The sequence below is a fragment of the Myotis nattereri genome (assembly GCF_964212035.1).
Source record: "Myotis nattereri genome assembly, chromosome: 3".
Taxonomy (NCBI): domain Eukaryota; kingdom Metazoa; phylum Chordata; class Mammalia; order Chiroptera; family Vespertilionidae; genus Myotis; species Myotis nattereri.
In genome coordinates this window covers 8,979,759-9,005,244 of record NC_138077.1, presented here as the reverse complement: position 1 = coordinate 9,005,244, position 25,486 = coordinate 8,979,759, and the positions used below count along the sequence as shown (strand labels likewise).

Below are 25,486 nucleotides of genomic sequence, written 5' to 3'. Positions count from 1 at the left end.
CCCACTCACTGGTACAACACAGGCCGCCTGTCTCCTGCACTGGCTGCGAGGGCTGGGCCTCCTCCCTACACGTGGGCTCCCCACAAAGCTGGGCTGGCAGGATTCTGCCTTCAGCTATGGCAGCTGGACCAGAGGTGAGAGGGGTGCTGTTCTGTGCTTGGAGAGGCAGGAAAGAGCCCCCAGCACCTTTTCTCAGAACAGGGAGGGCTGTGGGTGGAGCAGGGGTCCTTGACAGGTTGCTGGTTGCCATTCGCTTCTGTTATTGGCTGGTGGGCGTCTTGGTGACATGGTGCAGGGAGGAGAGGCTGGCAGGCACAGCCAGGTCCTGGAGCTCCCAGTCTGAGACCTGGGCAGGACTTCCTGTTTTGGCCCAGGGCTCTCTCCTCTGAAAGCTGAAGGTGTCTGGGCCACTCACCCTCCCAGCGGCCAGGTAGCAAGGCCCAGGGGAGTTAGGGAGCAGGCAGACCCCAGCTCCCAGGTCTGAGAAGGGTGTCACGTGGGCTCATCTCAGCTCTGGGGGAGCTGTGATGCCACAGCCCACAGCTCTGATTAGGAGGGAAGAGAAAGGGGCTCAGAAGTGCCCTCGTAGCCTCCGGAACCTGCGGAGCAGGAAACCACGTGCAGTTGGCTTCCCTCAGCTCCGCAGTTGTTAAAAACACCTCTAGCAAGTTTTTCTAAAATAGACATATATCTTGGGATCTGCAGCAGCCAGGGTTCTCTAAAGAAACAGCACCAATAGGACGAGCGTGTGTGTGTGTGTGTGTGTGTGTGTGTGTGTGTGCGCACGCGCTCGCAGAGAGAGATTTATTTTTTTATTTTCAGGAATTGGCTCATTGCAGTTGAGAGACCTACCAAGTCAAAACTCTACAGGGCAGGTCAGAAACCTAAGAAACGTTGATGTTGCAACTCAAGTTGGAAAGCCTTCTGCAGGCAAAATCCCCTTTTCCTCCAGAGACCTCGAGGTCTTCGGTTCTCTTTAACAAGGAAGGAAACAGGCTGGGAGGGCTGAGGTGGCCTGTCCATAGTCACTCAGCTGCTGAGTGTAGGTTTGAGAGTGTCAACCCTGGGGTCAGGCCGATGTGGCTTTGTAGTTTGGGGAAGGGACTGACCCTTTTGATCCGCTGTGTGGAATGGGGAGCAGGCCGCTTATCCCCTGGCAGATGCAGCCCAGGGTGCAACGCTCCCAGGTGACCCTCTCTCCAGAAGCTTCCAGTGCGGCGGAGTCATACTACGTTGGCCGAGTGTAGCCAACAGGGTGGTGCTGTGGGCAATGCCCAGTCTTGTTCCTGTGAGGTCCACAGTCCTGAGTGGCTATCTGGGCAAGAACCACTGCCCGCTGGCAGAAGCTCCCCTGCAGACTGGCCGTGTCTGCGGTGATCCCCATCCCTGCATGCCAGGCCTCCCACAGCCACCGCCCTTCACCCAGGAGGTGTCACAGAGCGAGTCACACCTCTTTCCCTTTGGCTGGAGATGTGGGGTTGGGGTGTGATTCGGGTCTTTTGGATGCTCAGATCCAGCCACTCTGAGATGCAGTGACCTCTGTGCCCATGTAGCATGACCCCACTGTCCTGGAAGCTTCCAGAGAGAGTGTCACCTGGGAGCATTGCACCCTGGGCCGCAGCTAGAAGTAGTCTTGCTATCCGTGTAAGTGGGGTTCTTGGGGTGCTGTGAGGAAAAGAGTTTCCTGAGGCCCCCACGAGAGGATGGGGTTTTGCGGAAAGCTCTATTGATGATGTAAAATTAAGGGGATTCCCCTCCAAGGCCCCATCTCTGTTTGTCTCGCTATGGAAATGTTGTCTTCAGGAGGGCCAGAATTAAGGGCTCAGCCCAGAGTTCCTGTTCCGTATGAAAACACAGCCCAATCCAGCACCTGGCTAGCTCAGCTTGTGTTCCCAGCTGCAATGCATTGCATGTGGGGGCCCCATGGCCAGGGGCCTTGGAGTTACTTATGGCCACACGGCGATGAAAAAGAAACAGGTGTGCACTCTAGTGAGTGTGGATCAGGGAGCAAAGGAGCAAGAATGAGAGCAAGCAGGAGAGAGGGAACTCTTTGGGGATTTTAACTTTCCAAGATTTCATGCACTTCTGATGGGGCCCACCCGCTAGCCACTCCATTGTTCCCCAGGCTAGGCTGGCAGGCACTGTACTCCCCCTGCTCCACCTTGACTTCTACTGTGCATGTGCCCATCTCCCCTTTCACCCTAAAATCCAGTACCAGATGGGGCAGGGCAGGGGCGTTAATCTCTTGGAGGACAATGCTGTGTGAGGCTGTCGCTTCCTGGTGAAGCTTCCCAGGTGACCCACAGTGTCTCACTTCCCTTTACGTTCTTTCCTGAATTGATATTAACTAGCTAATTACGAGGATAACAGTCTGAAGGGTTTTCTGGTGGCTGAGGAGCTAAGGCAGCGTCTAAGGCAGTGGTTCTCAACCTTGGCTGCACATTAGAATCACCTGGGAATCTTTTTAAAATCCTGATTTCTGGGCCTCATCCTCCGGAAATTCTGTGTCTTTGTTACTAATGTTGTGGCCCCACCCCATAACAAAGAAACAGAATTTCTGGAGGATGAGGCCCAGAAATCAGGATTTTAAAAAGATTCCCAGGTGATTCTTATGTGCAGCCAAGGTTGAGAACCACTGGTCAAGGCCAGCCTCAATGACTTCAAGACCTCACCAAGCCAGGACTCCTGCCTGGGAGGAGCCATGGGGACAGCATTGGGCCACCTGGGAGAACCCCACTGGGCCACCTGGGAGAACCCCGAGCAGGGGCCTGGCTGGGTTCTCTCCCAGCGCCTCTGGGGCTGGGGGCACTCGCAGAGTCAGCTCACGGGAGCAGCATTTTAGACAGTGTGGATGCAGCTGTGCTTCGGCTTTTGGCGTGCAGAGGCCTCCGAGTGTGATGGACATTCAGTGGGAGTGTGGGGATGGGATGTGTTGAGGTCTCAGCAGAGGGCAGAATTCCAGAATCTGGGAGGCAGTGTTGGAGAAGAGGCCAGCCAGCGTTTGTTCAGAGAATGAATGAATGAGTGAGCGAGCGAGTGAGTGAATGAACCACCTACAAGCCTGTGTTCCAGCAGGGAGGGCCGGACGTCGGCGTCTCAGTCCTTCCCGCCACCAGGGAGTAACCGTCCTCAGAAGTGTTGGCAGTAGGAACAGAAACTTCAGGACAATTTCCTCCGCCCCCATAGTTTGGATTTTCGCAGATGAATGGATATTTCTTAAACCGTTATAAACGTTGACCGTAGACAGTTTGGAAAATACGAGCAGACATAATGAAGAAAATGGAAAATACTTCTAATTGCACCACCCAGAGAGAGAAACCTGGGCAGTGCTTGCGAACTTACTTTTGCTGGTTTCCCACAGTCAGTTTTTACCGTGAAAACCGAGTCCTTCACACGTTCTAATTGCTGCACAGGTTCCGCCGGTGAGTGTCAGAAATGTTCAACACATGTGCCACTTGATAGCGACACAAGAAATCTCATTACCTGACCACTAAGCAGGGTGACTTTCAACCAGTCACTGACCAGGTGCCTTTCCTTGAGGAACTATGGGGTATTGGCCTTTTTGTCATTGGAGAGGAAGATTACCACTCATTTTGTTGTTGTTGTTGTTAATTCTTACCCGAGGATATTATTTCCATTGCTTTTTAGAGAGAGTGGAAAGGAGGGAAGGAGAAAGGGAGAGAGAGAAATATCGATGTGAGAGACACATTGACCAGTTGCCACTCACCTGTACCCCGACTGGGCAGGGACGAACCTGCAGCCCAGGTACATGCCCTTGACCAGGAATCAAACATGAGACCCTTAGGTGTGCAAGCTGATGCTCTAACCACTGAGCACACCAGACAGGACACCATTTACTTTTTTTTTATCCTCATCTGAGGATATGTGTGTGTTTTTATTTATGAAAGAGAGAGAGAGAGAGAGAGAGAGAGAGAGAGAGAGAGAGAGAGAAATGAGAAAGAAACATTGATCAGTTACCTTCCTCATATATCCTGATCAGGGGTCAAACCCACAACCTAGGTATGTGCCTTGACCAGGAATCAAGCCCACAACCTTTTGGTGCACAGATGACACTCCAACCAATGGAACCACCAGGTCAGGGCACCATTCATCTTTTTGCATTAGATAGTAATTAAATATTTTCATCCATTCAAATTTTTAATGTACCCATTTGTTGTTCGAGAGTCATCTATCTTCTTGACCTTTTTTCCCCTTAAGTTTTAAGCGTAGGCTTCCTTATGGTAAAATACACATTCGCTTATTTCTTCTATCACTTTATTCCCTGAAACGGACTTAACACGCCTGTGTTGAGAGGGGCGTGTTCTTGACAGTCGCCTGGCTCTGGGTGTGCGGTGCTCGGGGAGCAGGCTGCCTGGGGGCTGGTGTTCCTGCTCAGCGCCTGCGGAGGCTCCCTCTCACCCCTGCGGGGCCACACACCTTCACCAGGGTCTCCCAGACTCCCTTCTCAAAGCTTCTTAGTGTGTTTAGCGCCCCGTAAACGACACTCCCCATTGGCCTGCCTCTCCCTCTCAGAGTTCCTCGGCTGCCGCCAGACATGTTCCCCTTCCAGGTGACCCATTTTATTGCTTTTTCCCAGGAAATGGGGTTCAGGGTGACTCTCAGTTTTTGCCTTTGTGTTTGTTTTCTGATTCACCCATTTCCATCCTCGTCTGTGTGCTTCCTGCCTCCGTTCCACAGCTCTGCTGCTGTTTCTCTCACTTCTGGGTCCTCTGGCCCTGGAAGGGAATTTTCCTTCCTTCATGTTCACAATTAGGGCACCTAGGGCATCGGCGTCACGTCCCCGAGGGGCGCAGAGGGCATCACTGCCCTGCACAGAGGATGTTTGCGTCACCTCCTGGTCTACAGTATCAACTGGTATAGATATGTTCGATTTCCTCTTTAAGACAGCGATTTTCCGCCGGTGTACTGCGGCACACTTGCAAGAAAAAACTTGCAACACCTGACTATTTAGTCAGGGGCTCTGACCTCATTCCCTTAGATTGTCAAATTTAAAAATAACAACAGCCAACACAATAGCCACCTGGTGTGACTGAGTCAAAATTATACCTTTTTTTCCTGTCAGATCAGCACAAATATATATATAATTGGTGAGCCACAGAATGTTAGTAATTAGTTTATGTGTGCCATGAGATTAAAAAAAAAAAAAGTAAAAGGTGAGAAATTGCTGACTTACGAGATGATCAGCAGCATTTTAAAATTTCTAATTAATGTGTGTTAGGGAGGGGGGTCTTGTTTTATTCCATTAGGTCAGAAACTGCGTTCCCTCAAATTCCTGCTCTCCTACATCACCAATGGTGAAAGTAATAGCTGCGACAATGCCCCTGCGACTTGGACGATGTCTTCGTGGGGCTGGAGTTTGGGAGGACTGTAGGCTGTGTCCTCCTCCATCCTGTGTCCTTTTCGTCCCTGGATCAGTCTGGACTTCTGTGATCCAGGGTGGTGTGTTCCTGACCCCGCTGGAGGCAAGCCCTGTCCAGTCTTTCTTATGTTTATACTGAGGCCCAGTGCACAAAATTCATGCACTTGGGCAGGGGGCGTCCCTCAGCCCGGCCTGCACCCTCTCACAGTCTGGGAGCCCTTGGGGGATGTCTGACTGCTGGCTTAGGCCTGCTCCCCGTGGTCGGACATCCTTAGCACTGCTGCAGAGGTGGGAGAGGCTCCTGCCACTGCCACTGCTCCCGCCAGCTATGAGCCTGTCTCAGGGCTTCTGGCTGAGTGGCGCTCCCCCTGGTGGTCAGTGCACATCATAGCAACCGGTCATTCCACTGTTTGGTTGATTTGCATATTAGCCTTTTATTATATAGGATAAAGCAGATAAAACAGGTCCCATGCTAACACTCTGTCTTTGATTTTAAAAGGCTGAGGCCTCTTTAAAATCCATTGCAGATGTTTGCTTTTCTTCTCCATAAAACAGCTCTGACTCATACACCTGGGCAAAGAGGGACCCCTGCCTTCTCTTCCTTCTCACTCTCCTCCCCAGAGCATCATCTCTGTTCACAGCTCCCTGTTGCTTGGTTTGTGGTCTCTTGTCAGCTAGCACTCAGGAGGGCTTATTCTCTGACCCCAGCAGTCAAGGGCAAGCTCTCAGGGCAAGTGCTGATGGTCAGTGTGGCTGTGGCAGCTTGAGTGGCCTCATCTGAGGGTTCGTACTTTGGCAGAGCCTCCATCTTTGACGGGAAGCCTGAACCGACACCAGCTTCTCATCCTGACTCAAACGCAGTGCTTCCCCCTGCTTCTTGCCCAAAGTTGTATTTCTCTTCTAATGTTCCCTTTTTCGTCTGTCATTTACCAAATATGGATATTTTTTCATGTGAGTGAGTATGATTTGGAAGGAGTGTGTGTTCCTTCTGATGCTCCTTCTGCATCTCAGAACCCGACTGGTGCTTTGTTTGTGGTGAGGGAGGACCCCCTGTAGCTGCATTCATGTGGTGTGGAGGGGGGGAGGGCTCTGGGCCCGGGCTCTGGGGAAGCTGGCTGGTACAGAGGACTTGGGGACACCACCTCCTACAGTTTCCCTCGATTGTGCCATCTCTCTCCTGGTGGGCAGGGTCCAGGTCCTCACTGGCCAGTGGGGCCTGGGGTTTCTCAAAGCGCCTAACTTAGGGATTTGCACCTTGAGTCTTGGTGAGGGGTGCTTCCTGGATCCAGAGAGATTGCGGCCTGGCTGGTGGGAGGGCACTCAGGCCTCTGGCAGAAGAAGGGTGGCAAGGAGCTGCCCATCAGAGGACCACCTCTGGCATGAGCTCTACAGGCCTAGGCTCAGGTGGCCTGGCTGGAGCCTGCGCCCTGCTTCCCCCTGGCCCTGCCCTCTCTCCTTGGCTCAGCCTGGGCCTCCCACTTGCCTGCTCATTCTCCCGCCGGCTGTCCTTGCGAGTCTAGGGCCCTTGGGTGCCAGGTGCCGAGGCCGCTCTACACATGATCACTCTCCAAGCCTGTCCTCTCCAGTCACACAGAGGAAACTGAGGCAGAATGAGCTGCTGAGGCAGGCCTGCCACCCAGGCTCAGGCACTGCGCCTGCTGAGGCAGCCTCAGAACAACGCCCGGAGGAGGGCTTGGTCTCTGTGTGTCCACAACCCGGATTCAGGCAAGGCCCTGGCCTCTGAGGTCTGGTTCTGGCTGCCATGCACAGCCAGTGTGGGCCTGCGCCCCGAGGTCCCATGAGGAGAGTCCTGCCTGGCCCAGCTTGCCCATCGCTGAGAGGAGGGCTGACTCCTGGGCTCCTCAATCTGCCTCCTTCCCTCCATCTGCCCTCTGAGCGCCCAGAGCCACCATGTGCCGGGTGTCCCGCCCCCACTTGCCTGTGGGTTGGGGTGAGGCATCCGCAGTGGCCGTCCCTGTGCTGCAGGAAATTAGAAGTAACACTGGGGAGAGGGCAGCCCCCTACCCACCCCTGCCTGGCTTCCTGTGGTCAAGGTCAGGACCTTGTGGCCTGCGGGCCCTGCCCTAACCAAGGTGCACTCCCCTCACTGTGGGAGGAAGTGCGCTGAGGAAATCGTGCCCAGGTCCTGCTGCTGCTCGGGCCTCAGTTTCCCTGTGTGAGGACCTGGGGAGCACACAAGCTGGTTGTGGTGAATATTTGGGGGTTCAGGTCTGTGGCCATAGGAGGGAGGGCAGAGCTGCATTTGCAGGTCCTGCCCCAGACCTGGGGGGATCCGTTCACTTCGCCAGACAACAGCATGGATGGGATGCTTGGGGAGGGGACTCACTGTCTTCTGCTTGGAGCTGCCTCAGCCTCAGAAGTGGGGTGCTATCCTGGGGTCGACTGGACCTTGCACCCTGGGACAGTGCAGTCAGCTGAGTGTTCAGTGGGCACACTCAGGCACCAGTCCAGCCGCCAAACTTTGGGGTGCCCAGATGGAGAGCTGAGACCAGCCTTGGCCTGAGCCCCAGGGCCCATGATTGGGAGTCCACAAATGGGGGGCCCAGAGTGAACTGAAACCGCTTCTCAGGCTGGCCTGCTGTGGCCCAGGAAGCCAGAGAAACAGGAGTTCTGCTTTCAACCCGTTCTGGAAGAATCAAGGGTTCTGCTTTGACATTTCTGGGTCCTAAGTATAACCTTGGTGGGGAGCCTCAAAAAGACAGGAACTTGGGCAGGGTGGGAGAGGAGTGGGGAGGGAAGAATCCACCCACAGGGTGCACCCCGAGACCCACAGCAGGGACCACACTCTCCCAGAGCCCTACAGGCCACGGCAGGAGCCACGCAGGCCCCAGAACAGGCAGGTGGGCTCTGGATTGGGCCTCTGCCAGCCTGGGTAGACCCACACCGACTGGGGGCTCTGAGGCCTCCCTAGAGGCTCACCACCACCTGGAGGCAGGGTGTTGGCGGCAGGGTGCCCCAGGAACCTCAGAGGCCCGCCCCGGGGAGAGCAACTGGCATTTGCATTACCTCCAGGGTGAGCTGATGTTTGCTTCTGATAAAGAACAGCTCCTTCCTGCCTGCCACCTCCTGGCTGCCAGCTTCTCAGCACCTTCTCCGCTTCCTTGGTGTCAGATAAAAGGTCACAGTCAGCTGCAGGGTTCTCAGACCTGGAAGCCACCCACCCAGGAAGCCCAGCCTCCCTCCTTGGTGTTCTGAAGGGTCATTGCTGCTTTGTGCCCAGGCTGGGTCTGCAGCCCCCGCGACGTTCCTTTTCTGGCCCCTGCCCGGTGGGCGGTGGGTGAGAACCAGAAAGGAACTAGAACGCCAGGCCTCCGACCCTGCAGCCACATGGTGCTTCTGGGAGCATCAGCAGTGACCACTGCATGAGCCACTTTCCTCGATGCCCTGTCCGCGCCTCCCCCCTGGCACTGGGTTTGTAAAGACGGCAGGTGTACATCAAGGAAAGCAAAATAATGGCCAGCTACAGCTCGTGCCTTGGACAGGCAGGTCGCGGCTCTGCATAGCCCTCCCTCGCTCCTCAGTGCAGGAGCGCCCCAGGTGCAGAGCGCCTTCTCTGCTGCCGCCACCTGCCCGAGGCTGGGCCTCCCGAGCCTGCTCCGAGCTCAGTGCTCAGTTCACTGAGGACTCAGGGAGAACAAAGGGCCCCACGACCCTGACCCAGGGTGTGTGGCACCAAGTGTGTGTGTGGTAGGTATGCATTTGTTTGTGATGTGTGGGGTGTGTGCACGCATGTATGCATGTGTGAGATGTATGGCTCATGTGTGTGCATGTGTATGCCCTGTGTGAATATGCATATGATGGTGTGATGGGTATGGGGGTGTGTACGTGCATGTGTGTGCACTTGTGTGGTGTGGGTGTGTGGGTGTGGGTGTGGGTGGACAAGTACAAGTGGACCCATGTGTGCTACTGGCCTGAGGCCCCCTCTCTGCTCATCCTGGGAGGCCGGCAGGTCAGGGCTCTGATAGCTGCCTTGCAGGGCAGTCACGAAGACAGGCCTGTGCTGGCCTCGTCCAGATGCCAAACGCCACCCGCAGCAGGGACAGGGCCTCCTGGCTCTGCATCTCCAGGCTCGTGCGGAGGGCTCCGTGGGTTGTCAGCCCCAGACTCTGGGTGTGAGGACCTGTCACTGAGACCTGTCCCTCCACAGGACATGCTGCGTCAGCACGCCCTGCTGCTCACCCTGTGGGCTCTGCTCCTCCTCGGGTCTGGTGAGTTCTGTGGGACATTCCTCGTCAGGAATGATGGGTCCTGCCCGCCAAGCCTCCAGGAGTCCCCTCCCTGGATCCTGGCAGACACACACCCCTGGTTGATCCCATCCTTCCTGGTGCTTCTGCTATCCCTCCTTCTCCTTCCACACCCTGCTAGCGGGCTTAGCCATTTGTCCACCCCGTCCATGATAGCAGCCCCTTGTGCCAACCGGCTTTGATGAGGCAGAGCTGGTCTCATCTCGCCCCCAGTCCTCTCCCAGGAGTGCAACAAGTACAAGGTCAACACCTGCCGGGACTGCATCGAGTCGGGGCCCGGCTGCGCCTGGTGCCTGAAGCCGGTAAGAGCTTCCTTCCTGGCCAGTCCTTCCACCTCCCGGGCTTGACCCCCTTTCTCTGCCTCTGAAACTGCGGGCGCCCAGGACCCTCCCCAGGTCCTTTCCTAGCGGGACAGGAGCAGAACCTCTGTGAACAGGTCTCAGGGTGGCTGACTCACAGAGAGACAGACAGACAGGCCCGACCCCTGTCCTAGGGCATCTTGGAGGCTAACCAGAGAGGGAGGCTGTGCTAGGTCAGGACAGGCCCCGTGTGGGCTGCTGCTGGAGGCAGTGGCCGACTGACTGTCCCACACTCTGATGTGGTCTGGGAGCCTGAGGGAGAAGCTATCGGAGATGGGTGTCTCCCCGGGACTGTCCAGCTCCCCACGTCAACCCTGTATCATAAGGATGGTTGTCTTGAGTGCCAGGGCAAACGAGGAGGGTCAGCCTCTTCAAGTGACCCTGCAGGTCAGCCTCACACAACGCCCACAGCGTGGGCCCCCCCTATTTCTCCTCCTTCTTTGTGACTCTCCTCCCAGAACTTCTCCAGGCCAGGGGAGCCCGACTCTGTTCGCTGTGACACGAGAGTACAGCTGCTGTCTAAGGGCTGTGCAGCCGATGACATCATGGACCCCAGAAGCCTCGCTGAGACCACAGAGAACCAGCAGGGGGGCCAGAAGCAGCTGTTCCCACAGAGAGTGAAGCTCCACCTGAGACCAGGTAGGCTTGGTTAGGACTGGGGTTCTGTGGCTGGGGACCCGGGTGTCTTTCAGCCCTATGTTCTGTGTAAAAAGGAGGGAAAAATCACCTGGAAAACACCCTTCTATTCCCCTCTCAGAAGGCCAGGTACTCCTGGCCGAGTAAAGGTTCTGATAAGTCCTGCAGCCAGCAGCCCAAGTAACCATTTACACCAGCTTTGCCCAAACCAACTTGCCCCTCGCTCTCTCGCATCCCCACGGCAGGTCAGGAGGCTGCGTTCAATGTGACCTTCCGGCGCGCCAAGGGCTACCCCATCGACTTGTACTACCTGATGGACCTGTCCTACTCCATGCTTGATGACCTCATCAACGTCAAGAAGCTGGGGGGTGACCTCCTCCGGGCCCTCAACGAAATCACCGAGTCTGGCCGCATTGGTGAGGTCAACCCACTGAGTCCTGCTAGACTCTCAGCTGGCCCTGCGGCCCACACACCTCCTCCCACCCCGTCCTGAGGGACAGGGGCTGGGGGCTTCATGCAGTGCTCCTGTGTGCATCCTCACCAAGGCCATACCCGGGGCCGGCTCTCCTGACACTGCCCCCCCTCCTCTCCCTCCGTCTCCTTTTGTTTGATCTTCAATATGTTTGAAAGACAACAGTCCTACAGTGCTAGTTATTAAAAACTAAAGATCATAAACGTATATAGACTGCAGAGTAATCACAGCGTTAATGAAATAACCACACACACACTCACAGCCCTGACCTCAGGGCCAAGGGGCCTCAGCGCTTGACAAGCATGTGTGTGCATGTGTGTGAGGGAAATGGAACATCCCACCCTCATCTCTGCCCCCCTCGGGCGGTTGTCTCCATATGTGGGGACACACACACTCACATACATACCTAATTACAGTGGGGCCTTGACTTACGAGTTTAATTTGTTCAGAGACCGAGCTCGTTAAGGAGCTCGTTAACTCAAATTACTCTATCAACTCAATGCAAAAAGCCGGAGGAGAGACAGCTGGTATCTCAAAAAACTCGTTAGTCGGGACACTCGCAAGTCAAGGCCCCACTGTACACATGTGCACACACTTGGACACACACACCCCACGGGCGATCTTACCTTCTCCCCTGCTCTGTACCAAGTAGGGAAACCAAGGCTCTTCCACCCTCATGGCCTCCCCTGCCCCCTGGGCTTATGGCCCTGTCCTCCCACCACCTGGTGCCACCTCTCCCTCCCACACTTACCCCTGCTGTCCCTCAGGCTTCGGGTCCTTTGTGGACAAGACAGTGCTCCCCTTTGTCAACACGCACCCCGAGAAGCTCCGGAACCCGTGCCCCAACAAGGAGAAAGAGTGCCAGCCCCCGTTTGCCTTCAAGCATGTGCTGAAGCTCACGGACAACTCCAACCAGTTCCAGACAGAGGTCGGGAAGCAGCTGATCTCTGGGAACCTGGACGCCCCTGAGGGTGGGCTGGATGCCATGATGCAGGTCGCAGCCTGCCTGGTAAGGCCCTGTCCCTGCCCCGTCCCCGGATCTCCCCGATGGGGACCTCAGTCCCGCAGCCACAGGAGCCACCTTCACCTTGAGCACCTTAGGGCACCCTCCAGTCACCCAGAAATGTCACTATTAGTTGTGGTGTGGGGAACATCTTCTCAAGCCTAAATATAAGCAAAGGATCTTGTATGACCACCGAGCAGTCAGATCCTGGAGGTTCCTGGAGCAGAATCACCCCCAACCTCCGCCCCTCGGGAAATAAGGGACGTCCTCTGAGGCTCTACCATGTCGTGTGGCTTAGGTGGCCATGTCTGGCCTGTCCCTCCCCCAGTGGCCTCCCCTGCCCCTGGCTGCCCGCTCGCCTGCGGAGTCCTGCCGCGTCGGCCCACTCACTGGATTTATGATGTAAATAGTACAATACCACCAACCCCATGTTTTTGACCACTCAGTCCCGATCCTTTGCAAACTGGCTTCCAATCCTCCAGCTTCTCTGCGGATTGTCCCTGTGTCGCAGGCACACACTTCATTTGCGTGTGATGACACTGTGATAACACGCGTGTGGCGAATGTGCCTGACTCATCTCCCGTTTGGGGGCCCCTTGAGTTCTTTGCTCTTTGTGTCTGCAGCATTTTTACGTTGTGATACACATTTCTACGAGTATTTTCTTTTCTTCTTTGGGAATAGTTCCTTCGGATTTAGGCTCAGGTTTGCACTGATTGGGCCTCAGAGGACTACGTGTTTTCTATAAACAGGCATTGCAGTCTCCTCAGTGTCTGTCCCACACATTCACTGGGCATTTGGGAACTTGTTGTTGTAAAGAAGTACCTCCAGCCCCAGGCACTGGAGCCTGGACCCGAGTTGAGAAGCTGGTCCAGGCCTGGGTCCTGCCTCTGGGTCGTCCCACCTGGAACCACCCCGGGGGGTAGGGGGGCACAGCACCTTGTCAGCTCTCCTCTGTGAGGGCCCCACGAAGGAAACCAAGGCAGGTAACCCCGCCTTCTCTTCTCTTTCTCAGGAGGAAATTGGCTGGCGCAACGTCACGCGGCTGCTGGTGTTCGCCACGGATGATGGCTTCCACTTTGCAGGCGATGGGAAGCTGGGAGCCATCCTGACCCCCAACGATGGCCACTGCCACCTGGAGGACAGCATGTACAAAAGAAGCAATGAGTTTGTGAGTGCCCCTCCCTCGGGTCCTCGTTGGGAGGGGACATAGCACAAGGGACTGCCGAGGAAACACGGCCAAAAGGGGAATTCCAGGGGTGTCTATAGATCTATCCAGGGAGACCGGAGACCAAGGTCACTCCAGGCCAGCTGAGAGAGCACATCTGGAGAGTCAGAGGGGCGGGAAAGGGGGGTGCATCGCGGGCCTGAGCCACCACCTTTCACCTGGCCTGCTGCCAATGATCCTCTGCACCCTGAAATCGTAAACTCTGGGCGCTGCGAAGCACCTCTGAGATGGTACAACTCAGGCGATCTCCACCCAGAGCCTATAGATGCAGGGAGGGTGTTGGTGGGTAGATTTCAGGGGTCCACAACTTGGGCAGGAAAGAGACACCACCTGAGGTTCTGGTGAACCTCTGCCTGAAACTGAGACTGTCCCTCATTTATGAAAATAAGGTGCCCTGTGCTGGGGGTGGCGGGTGAGGTTTTGCCCCTGATAGAAGTCAGAGGGATTCCCAGCACCGCACAAGCGCAGAGACTCGAAGATTATGTTCACTCTCGTCTCTACATTGCACGTCGGGGAGTGGTGACTGGCCGTTAGGTTTCTTCTTTAGGGCACTGCTCAAAAGCAGGCCACATGTTTAACATTTTCTTGTCAACGGATGGTTGTCGGTGCCAATTCCATGCCAATGGGAATCACCACGTGCAAACAGCTCAATTATGATAAAGCATGACTGTGAGGTTGCCCAGGGTGGCCCCTCAGCCCTGGTGCTGCAGCTTGGCACCCCTCGGGCTAGACACTCTGCTCTGCTCCAGTCCGCAGTGGCCCAGTCTGCTGAGTGGCTCCGCGCTGCTCAAGTGCTAGCAGCTCGACACAGGGAAATACAGCCTTTGGTGGAAAGGGAAAATGCCTCCCCTACCAGGCTAGAGGGGAGCTGACTTATTTAGAGAGAAGTCCCTGCCCCTGATCATTGATTGGTTCCTTCTCAGGCAAATGAGGATTCCAAATCCTCACAGTTTGATTGGTCCAAAAAGCACTATCCTGATTGGTCAGAATGGAGCCACTCTGATTGGTCAGGGAAGATGCTGATGGGGATCTAACCGTGTAGCGCCAATTGGACCTGGAAAGTCTCAGTCCAACTAGTTGAAACACAATTCCAGGAGCTTCTTTATGAGGACTGCCTCCGATGGCAGGAGCGCAGTGCAGGCAGGAGGGGGTCAGTGGGGGGAAAAGAGGATCATCTGTAATATTTTCAACAATAAAGATGAATTTTTTTTAAAAAAAGAGGCAGGCAGTTTAGTACAGATTTCTCCCTGGAGTGTGTCATGCACGACAGGCCCCTGTTCAGTAATGGCTTCTAGGTTCTGTTTTTAAATTTGAGCCCAGTTACACTAAGAGCCCTTCTTGCAAGTTATTGCTGGGCTCAGTCTCAACATTCTTCACTGTGTTTTGATATAACTGGTTTCCCTTTGAATCCTGCTATTTTATGCATTTGTCAATATCATTCGGAAGGGCTCCATGGACAGCACGTGGACGGGCTCAGCCTCTGGGCCCCGCGCAGTCACCTCTGCTGCGTGGTGTGGGTGGTTGGCCTGGGCAGCTTGCCTGGCCCTGGGCTACCTGACTGGGTGTCTCCTCTTCAGGACTACCCGTCCGTGGGCCAGCTGGCACATAAACTGGCTGAAAACAACATCCAGCCCATCTTTGCTGTAACCAAGAAAATGGTGAAAACCTATGAAGTAAGTGGCCTTGAGGTCTTGAGCAACAGGGCAGGATACGGCCATTTCAGCGTTGCCACAGGCTGAGTTCTGCTTCTGCGTGCCGGGCGGGCGTCTGGGGCAGGAGGCCACGTGGGGCCATGAGTTTCGGAGCATGAACACTGTGTGGTTAGGGAGTTCGAGGCCTCTTTCTGCCACATGATATTTCTGTGTGGATGAAGAGGATGGTTTTCCTTGAAATTTAGCATATTTGTGGTGTACATCTTGGCATTGGTTCTGACATTTTCATTTTGCTTCGACATAGCAAGTGTTGTGGATTAGTCCCACTTTCTCAAACCACAGCAGAGACCCACAGCTGGGGGGCGGGGGGCGGGGAGTGGGTGGTGGAGGCTGGAGGGGGTTGGTGGCCAGGCTGAATGGCCCTTGTGAGCTCCATGGAGGTGACTAAACTCCACTCTGGTGAGTCACAGCAGGCCTTTGAGGCAGGAAATTGACCCAACCATCAATTCTGTAAGAGAAAGTGTTGGAGCAATCATCCATGAGTGATGGTGAGTCCCTCAAACCAGGCTAAGGCGAGTATGTGGGAGGAAGTGGCCAAAGGTTCCCTGGAGGCTGGCCTCAGGTCTGCCTGCATTATAGGTGCTCGGGCCTGCTAACCCACGGACATAGCTGAACCAGCTGACCCTGGCCTGCTAGAGCAGATTATCACATTATTCCTAACACGATCATTATTAAAACTGAATTACATCAACTCATTGAAATGCTCCAAACTTACCCCTAGCCCCTGCTTTGGCAGATTTCCAATAACCTATGCCCTGATTGTTTCTGCCGGTCATATCTGCGTGGTGGGAACACTGTCTAAGCCACATCTCTCCACAGCTCGATGTTCAGTGATGTCGGTAGTGTGAAATCCACCCAGGGGGAGTATTTACACCAAGGAAATTGGCAAATGCTACAACTCAGGGTTTTTCCCCCTGAGAACCCGATGTTAACAATTTACCAGCACACCACTGACCATGCGCTGTCTTAACTGAAGACTGTAAGAAATCGGGTGGAGGGGGTGACAGTTTGAATCATCTTACAGGCTAGAAGGAACCCTCTGGGGTGTGGCCAGCCAGTAGATGTGAGGTCTCCATTCTCCCCAGAGTTCTACCTGTGACCCACCTGATCTTCTTGCCTTGTAGAAGCTCACCGAGATTATCCCCAAGTCGGCGGTTGGAGAGCTGTCAGAAGATTCTAGCAACGTGGTCCAGCTCATTAAGGATGCCTACAATGTGAGTCCTGGGTGCTTTGCTGGGGGCCAGACACTCAGCACAGATGCCACCCCCCTGCAGGTCAATAAAAGGGTGGTCTGGACAGGAGTGCATTGCAGGCAACACCCTTGGGCCTTGTGAACAAACTGGCCCTGGGCTTCCCACAGGGCAGCTGTGTCCTATCGTGTTGATGGCGTGGTATGGGCCACATCTGACCCTCCTCACCAGTGTCTTCTCTGAAACATGGACCCCAGGTTCATGGCCAAAGGTCCTGATGTCCTCCCCGAGCCAAGCTCACGGGAGCACCCGATACACACTGAAGCCATTGACTTTAGTTAGAGCCCCATCGAGGAGGTTCTGATGGCTCCTTGTATGCTCTTGGAGCCCTGTACCCCCAAAACAGGCCCTCCTGCACCCCAGCCACTGCCTGTGGATGTTCCCATATTTCCTGAAATGATGCTCATTCACCATCTTTCTGCCCTCCCCCCTCCCCCACTCTGTCTTTCTTTTTCTCTATTTCTCCCCCTCTTTTTTTTGTCTCTCTGACTGTCTTTCTGTCTCATTCTCTCTGTCTCCCATGCACTTAAATAGTTTTCCACTCCTACCTGTGCCAGGCACTGGGGATTCAGTGGTGAGTGGGATGGCCAAGCCCCTATTCTCATGGGGTTGTGGTCAGTCTCCACGTTGGTCCTTTCATTGGCCTGTCTTGAGGGCAGGGCTGTGGTGTTGGTAACCCCCACACTTGCTGCACGGACACAGGACCAAGCACCTACCCAGCTCTCAGTGTGCCTGTGGGCGAAGGGAGAGGGATGCGAAATGGGAAGGTGTGCAAAAGCATCGCCTGGAAAGGCCTGGGGATAGCAGAACGGCCCTCCCTAATCAGCAGCCACTCTTTGCCCGCAGAAACTCTCCTCCAGAGTCTTTCTGGACCATAACAACCTCCCCGACACCCTGAGAGTCACTTACGACTCCTTCTGCAGCAACGGAGTTTCGCAAGTGAACCAGCCGAGAGGGGACTGTGACGGCGTCCAGATCAACGTTCCGGTGAGGTTCCACCCCAACATTCCCCCAGGGACAGCTAGAAGGAAGTGCGCCCAGGTATAAGGGAGGGGCTCAGGAACAAGTCAGGGGCAGGAGCCCGAGGTCCACCAGAGGTCCAGTTCCCTTCCTTTAAAATCCCCGCAGAGGCGAAATGGTGTAAGTTTATATTGTACCTGTTCAGGGGGAGCAGGTGGGGCACTTGGCACCATCCTTGGCAGGATCACCCTGGGTATCAACACCGAAGATGTCCCTAGTGTAGCCATAATGACCGCGAGGTCTGCAGCGCCCCCTGGGAGCAGACGCTGGAACAGCGTGTCCCCGCAGAGAAGGACATTCCTTTCACACACTACGCGTCTGGGTTGGTTTTCCTGATTTATGGTTTTGTTTGTTTGCTGAAAACATTAAAGCATGGGCCAAGCAGATGAATAGAAATAAGCACTGGCTTATTTCCCTCCTCGTATTTTAAATTGATTATGACCACAACAATTAAATTTTTCTTTCACTGGCTGTGAACTAATATTTAGCAAAAATAGTTGCCTATATTACATTTTACAACATGGCATGAGGATTTCTTCAAACGTTACTTACTAAATGTTACCTGTGAATTTTTACCAAAATATCTCCTTCTTGCCCTACGTGATTCACACGGGAATTTACTCAATCCTGGGGTTGGCTGCTTGCTTCTTTTACACACATTTTTCCTGACATTTCTGCTTTTTGTTAATGTACCGTCTGGAAATTCATTAAAATTGATTTGGGGGTGCCTTTGCTCTCTTTTTAAAAATATGTTTTTATTGATTTCAGAGAGGAATGGAGAGGGAGAGAAAGACAGAACCACCAATGATGAGAGAGAGTCATTGATTGGCTGCCCCCTGTATGCATGGAGCCCACAGCTGGGGCATGTGCCCTGACCGGGAATCAAATAGTGACCTTCGGGTTCATGGTCGACAATCAACCACTGAACCACGGCTGGGCAGGGGGTGCCTTGCTCCCGACAAGCCGGCGCTCCCTGAAGCTCAGTGCTGGTGGTGACCACTTCAAGTGTGCGTGTGGCTGGTGGGGACTGTGCTCTGTCCCACCCCGTCCTCCCAGGCATGATCTTGACCCTTTATTCAAGGTCAGAACACAATTCTGCACTCAGAACTTAGGACCTCCTGTGGGATTCGGGCACCTTAGCATGCTGGACTTAGGGACAAAGTACATGTTCTTTACAAAGTCCTTTTAAAATCCTTTGGAACGCTTGTGCGATAGAAAGTATCCTAAGAACCATCCCCGCGGCCCAAGTCCCAGCCAGAGACGGGGGTCGGTGGGTCAGGGAGCCCCATGCGCCTGCTACTGCCACGTTCCAGGATCTCACCGTTTTCTCATCTCTAGTCCCAAGTTCCAGAGAAAACCCTAGCGTTCAGTGCTCTCTCCCTGCCCCAACCTCCATCGACTCCCTCTCGGGACCCTGAGGCCTGCATCCTTCATGCCTGGAAGCGGGGTCCTGACCTCTCCTGAGTCCTGTTGTTCCCCACACAGGTCACCTTCCAGGTGAAGGTCACGGCCACAGAGTGTGTCCAGGAGCAGTCATTTGTCATTCGGGCGCTGGGCTTCACAGACACGGTGACCGTGAGCATCCTTCCCCAGTGCGAGTGCCAGTGCAGGGACCGGACGCAGGACCGCAGCATCTGCGGTGGCAAGGGCTCTGTGGAGTGTGGCATCTGCAAGTGAGCCCCACCCCCACCCCCACCCCCACCCTCTGGGGCAGGAGTCACAGGCAGCAGCAGCGGGCCCTGGGGGAGGAGCCCTGAGCGGTGTCCCTCCCGTTCCAGGTGCGATCCCGGCTACATGGGGAAGAACTGTGAGTGCCAGACTCAGGGCCGGAGCAGCCAGGATCTGGAAGGAAGCTGCCGGAAAGACAACAGCTCCATCATTTGCTCGGGGCTAGGGGACTGCATCTGCGGGCAGTGCGTGTGCCACACAAGCGACGTGCCCAACAAGAAGATCTTTGGGCAGTTCTGCGAGTGTGACAACATGAACTGTGAGCGCTACGATGGCAAGATCTGCGGAGGGGCCGGTGAGTTCTCAGGGGTGGTGCTGGGGACAGAGGGACAGACAGACCCCCAGGAGCAGGTCCCGGGTTTGGGCCCTGGTGAGTGGAAGGCCAGCTGGCGGGGGGTGGGGGGTGACTCTGCGGTGACCCCGCTGTCTCCCAGATCGTGGGGAATGCCGCTGCGGCAAGTGCCTCTGCAAACCGGGCTTCGAGGGCTCGGCCTGCCAGTGCCAACAGTCCACAGACGGCTGCCGAAAGGGGGGGTCCGTGTGCAGCGGCCGCGGCCAGTGCCTCTGCAACGTGTGCCAGTGCGACAAGGAGTACCTGCTGCCCTTCTGTGAGGAGTGCCTGGGCTGCTCGTCACCCTGCAGCGAGTACATGTAAGCGCTCCCTCCACCGGGCCGGTGCGCGTGCCAGCTCCCAGCAGAAACCCACCGCCCGGCTGAGGCCCCAGGGGGAGGCGGGGGCCTTCCGCGCGCCTGCTGCTGTCCTTCAGCTCTGGGTCGCTGCCCATCTGTCAGGCTTCCAGGTCCCAGGGGCTCTGCCCACCTCCCTCCCCAGAGCACCACCTCCCCCTCCCGCCCCCCAGCCACACAGGCACCAGTGTCAGCCCCACAGCACCCAGGACCAGCCCCACCTGCCACCCTGGTGCCAGACTGGCACTCTCTCATGCTTCACACCATCTCCCTCCTGGTCGCACGCGTGCTCACACAGTGGCTCTCCCACAGCTACTGTGCTGAGTGCCGGAAATTCAACAAGGGCCCCTACATGAAGAACTGCTCTGAGGCATGTCAGGGCCTGAAAGAGCCGAGAGAGCCTCCTAATCCGGGTCGGTCCAATAACCCCAAGCTGACCCGGAAGTGCAGGGAGCGGGACTCAGAGGGCTGCTGGCTGACCTACACCCTGTGGCAGTTGGACGGGAGGAACACATATGAAATCCTCGTGGACGAGATGCGAGGTGAGGCCCTGCCAGGTGGGACATGGGGGCCGGAACTCTGGCTGATGCGCAGGGCCCTCTCCTTGTGGGAAGGCCGACTGGCGGGGTCAGGAGGGCGTCCCGGACTGTGGTCCGCCTGCCCCAGACCCTCTCCCTGTCTCTGACCTCACCTCCTGGTGCATGACGGGCAGTGGATGGGATGGACTGTGCCCTTGGCTCAAGGGGACAGGACGCCACTGGAGGGAATTCATGACCCAAGCTGGTGGTCACCCACGGACACTGACCCGGTCCTGGAGCCCCGTCCAGGGACAGCTATGTGGCCTGAGGTGGACAATTTGCATGCTCAGAGCTCAGCCCTGGAGTGGGGGTCCAGGGGCCCTGAGCGACCAGGTGCCGCATTTCCCAAGCGCTGCTCACTGTCCGCTTGCTCAGCTCGGGGTCAGTACCAGGCCCCCAAAATGGTGAAGGGCATGGAAACACCAACCCTGTCATCACGGGTTTCATGTGCAATGGGTTTGGACCCACTCCACCAACACCCCAGAACACTAGCACCATGATGGGGAGAGAGCGGGGCCTCCGGCTGGGGACCCAAGGTGCAAAGGCCATGTCAGCGGATGCTTCCTGAGGTCAGAGGTTAACAGGTCTCTCCAAGGAGGACACATTGCAGCTCAGAGCAGAGGATGAGAGCATCCAGACATGGGGGACAGAGGGTGTGCCGTCAGAGGCCTGTCCTTCGAGGGCCCTGGGAGCCGGGGGAGGCCTTCGGGTCTCTTTTCAAACATAGTCGGAAGCCCTTAGCAGAATTTCAGGAGCGTGAGGGACACGTCTGAACCGTGTTTTCAAAAACCAGACGCAGACCCGTCGGGGAGGAGGGGAGGGCGAGTGAACATAGGACTTCGAGGGGCCAGGTGGACACAGACCTGGATGGGCTGCTTGAGGTCCGGTGGCTAAATGTGAAGATGGATGGGGTGGGTTGGGCTGGGCCCTGGAGTATTGAGAACAGAGGAGGGACCTGCCCATAGATGGAACACGGGGGCCTAATCAGGAGAAATGAGGGGCAGGGGCAGGATCCACAGGCCATGACAGGTGGTGGGTTAGGTTAATTTCCAGGAGGTACATGGGGTGACAATGACAAAGCATATGTGGGATGCTGGGACTTATGGTAAACAGAGTCCCATGGGATGGTTTAAATAGCAGTTCTCAACCTGTGGGTCGCGACCCCTTCGGGAGTCGAACGACCCTTTCACAGGGGTCACCTAAATACATCCTGCATATCAGATATTTACATTAAGATTCATAACAGTAGCAGCATTACAGTTATGAAGTAGTAATGAAAATAATTTTATGGTTGGGGGTCACCACAACATGAGGAACTGTATTAAAGGGTCGCGGCATTAGGAAGGTTGAGAACCACTGGTTTAAGGGCTTTAGACAAGCAGCATGGGGAGCCCACAAACTCTCAGCACCCCCACCCTGTTCCCTCTCAAAGAGGCTGAGGGGACACAGCTGGGATGCCCGGCCGCTCGCACGACTGCACCACGGCCCTTGCAAGACTGAGACCTGTTGTCAGCTCCCTTCCCTACAATGAGCCCTCGTGTGGCCTCGAGAGCATAGCCCAGGGGTGGGCAACCTTTTTGACTTGAGGGCCACAATGGGTTCTTAAACTGGACCAGAGGGCCGGAACAAAAGCATGGATGGAGTGTTTGTGTGAACTAATATAAATTCAAAGTAAACATCATTACATAAAAGGGTACGGTCTTTTTTTTTTTTAGTTTTATTCATTTCAAACGGGCCAGATCCGGCCCGCGGGCCATAGTTTGCCCACGGCTGGAGCCTGTTCACAACCTGTGTCCCATCCATGTTCTGCTCTGGTTGGCTGGTAACCTGGGCCCTCTTTCTCTGTAAACAAGAGTCCTCACAGTTGCATTTGGAACTGCATGGCCTGGCCTTGTCCCCAGCCTTGCCTTGACCCGGAGTGGGTCAGGTTGTTCGCTCAACTACCAGTGGCTGCAAGCTCTGTCCACCTGAGCACTGCACGGTGACCTGGGGTGGGGCATGCACGAGGCCTGGTTCCTGGGGAGGACCTGACACTCAGTGTGCATGTGCTTCCTCCTCACCTTAGAGTGTCCAAAAGGTCCCAACGTAGGCGCCATCGTAGGTGGCACCTTGGCAGGAGTCGTGCTGATCGGCGTCCTCCTGCTGGTCATCTGGAAAGCCCTGACCCACCTGACTGACCTCAGGGAGTACAAGCGCTTTGAGAAGGAGAAGCTCAAGTCTCAGTGGAACAACGTGAGTGGCCATCCCCGGGGGCCCGAGGCGGCTGGTCCCGCGTGGAGGGTCTCGCCCTCTGGCCCCTATGTAACCCCCTCACTTGGCTTTCGCCTGCCCCCATCCTCAGAGCTGCTGAGTGTAAGCCCTGCCAATGGGACTAGAACCTGCAGGAAGGTCACCTGATCTAAGCTCTTCCCTTCCCTGCGCTCACAAGTCTCATTTGCTTTTCTCACCAGGATAACCCCCTTTTCAAGAGTGCCACCACGACAGTCATGAACCCCAAGTTTGCTGAGAGTTAGGGGCACTGGAGAAGATAAGGTCGTCTGAGCCGACCTGATGGAATCACCCCCAGACCACATCTCCTCCACCAGGCTGACTGACCGTGACCCTGCTCCATGGACGTGGCTTGCAACGCCTGACAATTTCATCTATTAACTAGAAATCCACTCTTATTTTCTGCCCTCAAAATGACAGATACCCCCTGGCCAGTTTTCCTTAGTTGTTAGAGCGTTGGCCCATGCACCCAAGGGTCATGGGTTCGGTTTCTGATCACAGGCACATACCTTGCTTGCAGGTTTCCCAGCCCCGGTAGGGGCCCATGCAGGAGGCAACCAATTGATGTCTCTCTCTCTCTCACATCAATGTTTCTCTCTCTCTCTCTCTCTCTCTCTCTCTCTCTCTCCCGCCCCCCCCCCTTCCCTTCCACTCTCCCTGGAAATCATTGGAAAAATATCCTCAGGTGAGGATTAAAAAAAAGAAGACAGATATGACAGGGTGATTATGTGGACTCCTCAGGAGACACAGTTCCACCTTCTGACTGGTACGGCTTCTGATAGAGACTTGCAAAAGGGATCGCTGGAGTCTTATGAGGTTCGATCCATATTTTCCTGTGTAAAAATGAGGATGGTGGTCTGATGAAAGGCGGTAAAAATATATTTATAGTTGCACTTATCAGGGTATAGAATCACACCCATTGATTCCACTGTTCCCCAATCATATGTATAGAAAACATTAATAAACTTTCCTAGACTCTTTCCATGGGAGCTTGCTCTGCAGGCTATGTCCTCCCTCCCCCACCCCACTCTCAACAAGCTTAAAGGGTTCATGCCAACTTCAATCCCTGGCCCAGGGTTCAGCTTTCTTGCCTCCTTCCTCACCTGTTGGCCATGCATGCAAGGCCTTTCTTGGTCCCATTCCCTGCCCCACATGTAAGCAGATTTCAGAAGACATGAGGCAGCCCCACCAAAGAGGGTCCCTACAGAGCCTGAACAAGGGGGAGCAAGCCCAGAAATGAGCATCCCTTACCTCTTCTCCAGGTCTTACCTGCTCTTGGGGGCAAGGGGTATGGGAAGCAAGTGAGTTTAAAGTGAGTGGTTTCTCCCTAGCCATCTCCTAGGGGTACCTGGAAGTCATGGCTGATCAGTGCCATTTGGCCAAGTGAACCAGCCAAGCCTGTGTACTTACCGTCATGGCCTTATCCCAGAGTGAGAACCAGACACGTGGGCACCTGCCAGTTGGCACCGTGTCAGCAAGGTCTGGGTGTAGCCAGTGAGAGCCCGTCAGGGTGGGGAATCCAGGGGTCCCGGGAAAGGGCCAGGGTCTCCAGGACTTTAACACCCTCTGCAACCACATTAGCGTTTCGTGTTGCTCATCTCCATGTCGCACAGACAGGAGAGATGATGGATGTGGACACGGGTTGTGAATTGTGAGTCCACAATCTCATACATAAACACACTTTCAGATAATGTTAGTCCTTACTGTCTTCTCTGGAAACGTATGGCTCTTTATTACAATCCCAGCATAACTCTTGATTTTTAAAGCATCCATTTGTTCATAAAGCACTAATGGGGCATGGCTAAGTGCCTGTCACCGTGAAGAAAACATGGACAAACACAGATACATTCCTGCCCTCAGGGAGGTGCATGGAACACATAGCCAGTACAAAGTTGCAAATGACATGTGCTGGGAAGGAAAGCACGTGACCGATTTAGAGCAAGATCGAAGGAAACAGGATCCTAGACGGCAGCAGAGTAGGTGGAAGTTACACTCACCTCCTCCCAGGACTAACCTGGAATTATACCCAAAGTATAGATTAGAACAATCAGCCTGAATAAACAGCTGAGGACTAGATGAGCAAAAGTCTTATAGCCAAGGATTTACAGGAGAAGCCCCTTGGCAGCTGGTAGGAAGGGCAGAGACATAAAAAGAGCTGGCCCCCCACCCACATGCAGCAGCTGAGAATCTGGAGGGTCATCTCAGCTGCAAAGGGAACCCCTAAGGAGCTTGGTGTCTCAACCACACACCAGGATCCTCAGCCCACAACACCAGGTCCGGGAAGAGGAGCTCACGTAACATCTGGCTGTGTCAATCAGTGGGAATTCCGTCTGCGGCGGTGGGGGGGGGGGGGGGGGGACAGAGAGTCTGCTAGAAAACCAGTGAGTACTCACCTTGACCATGACTTAGAGATTGGTGATCAATTCATCCTCTGAGGTTACTGCCCATTACTAGTTTAATACAGAGCCCCTTTTTCCTTCATGGGAATGTGGTGGGGGTGTGACTGGAGAGGGGATGGAGGTGTGTGGGTGAAGGGTCAGGGATCAGGGTGCCCAGGGCAGGGCTCTGGGGAATTTGGGGGGGGGGGTGGTTCAGCGATGAATGGCCCGCTAGCCAGGGCAGCAGAGGGTTGGGGGGTGTCTTTCTTCCAGGCGGGATTCTGGCCAAGTATTTGCTTTGAGTGGCCTCAGGATCAGGCTAGGGGAGGCTGTGGCACAGTCAGTCCCTGGGGCCACCTTCCAGGGCTTGTTCACCTTTTTAGGGTCAGGGCTGCAGCACACCCTCTACTCTTCCAAATACCACTCACAGCCGTGCAGGCGAATTAAGAGACAGTGACCCTAGCCCGCCCAGTGTGGCTCAGTGGTTGAGCATTGACCCATGGACCAGAAGGTCACAGTTCCATT

The 25,486-nt window shown here is 55.1% G+C and overlaps 1 protein-coding gene across 2 annotated transcripts in view; it reads left to right on the top strand.

Annotated features, from left to right (window-relative positions):
- Positions 1–23,570, top strand: part of ITGB2 (integrin subunit beta 2) — a gene marked incomplete at its 5' end in the record, with an annotated part of 28,448 nt that extends 4,878 nt beyond the window's left edge. The window contains 16 exons of one of the 2 annotated variants that reach the window (XM_081087286.1): positions 1,924–1,977; positions 9,549–9,609; positions 9,859–9,947; positions 10,463–10,643; positions 10,886–11,056; positions 11,880–12,121; positions 13,128–13,283; positions 14,918–15,013; positions 16,177–16,266; positions 17,149–17,289; positions 18,808–18,995; positions 19,101–19,345; positions 19,485–19,701; positions 20,050–20,279; positions 22,381–22,547; positions 22,766–23,570. In XM_081087286.1, the coding sequence (XP_080943412.1) occupies positions 1,924–1,977; positions 9,549–9,609; positions 9,859–9,947; positions 10,463–10,643; positions 10,886–11,056; positions 11,880–12,121; positions 13,128–13,283; positions 14,918–15,013; positions 16,177–16,266; positions 17,149–17,289; positions 18,808–18,995; positions 19,101–19,345; positions 19,485–19,701; positions 20,050–20,279; positions 22,381–22,547; positions 22,766–22,828 (2,391 nt within the window). In that variant the 3' untranslated portion in view covers positions 22,829–23,570. Of the gene's footprint in view, positions 1–1,923; positions 1,978–9,548; positions 9,610–9,858; positions 9,948–10,462; positions 10,644–10,885; positions 11,057–11,879; positions 12,122–13,127; positions 13,284–14,917; positions 15,014–16,176; positions 16,267–17,148; positions 17,290–18,807; positions 18,996–19,100; positions 19,346–19,484; positions 19,702–20,049; positions 20,280–22,380; positions 22,548–22,765 lie in introns of those variants that run through there. The other variant, XM_081087285.1, reaches the window with a different exon arrangement.
- Positions 23,571–25,486: the final 1,916 nt, after the last annotated feature.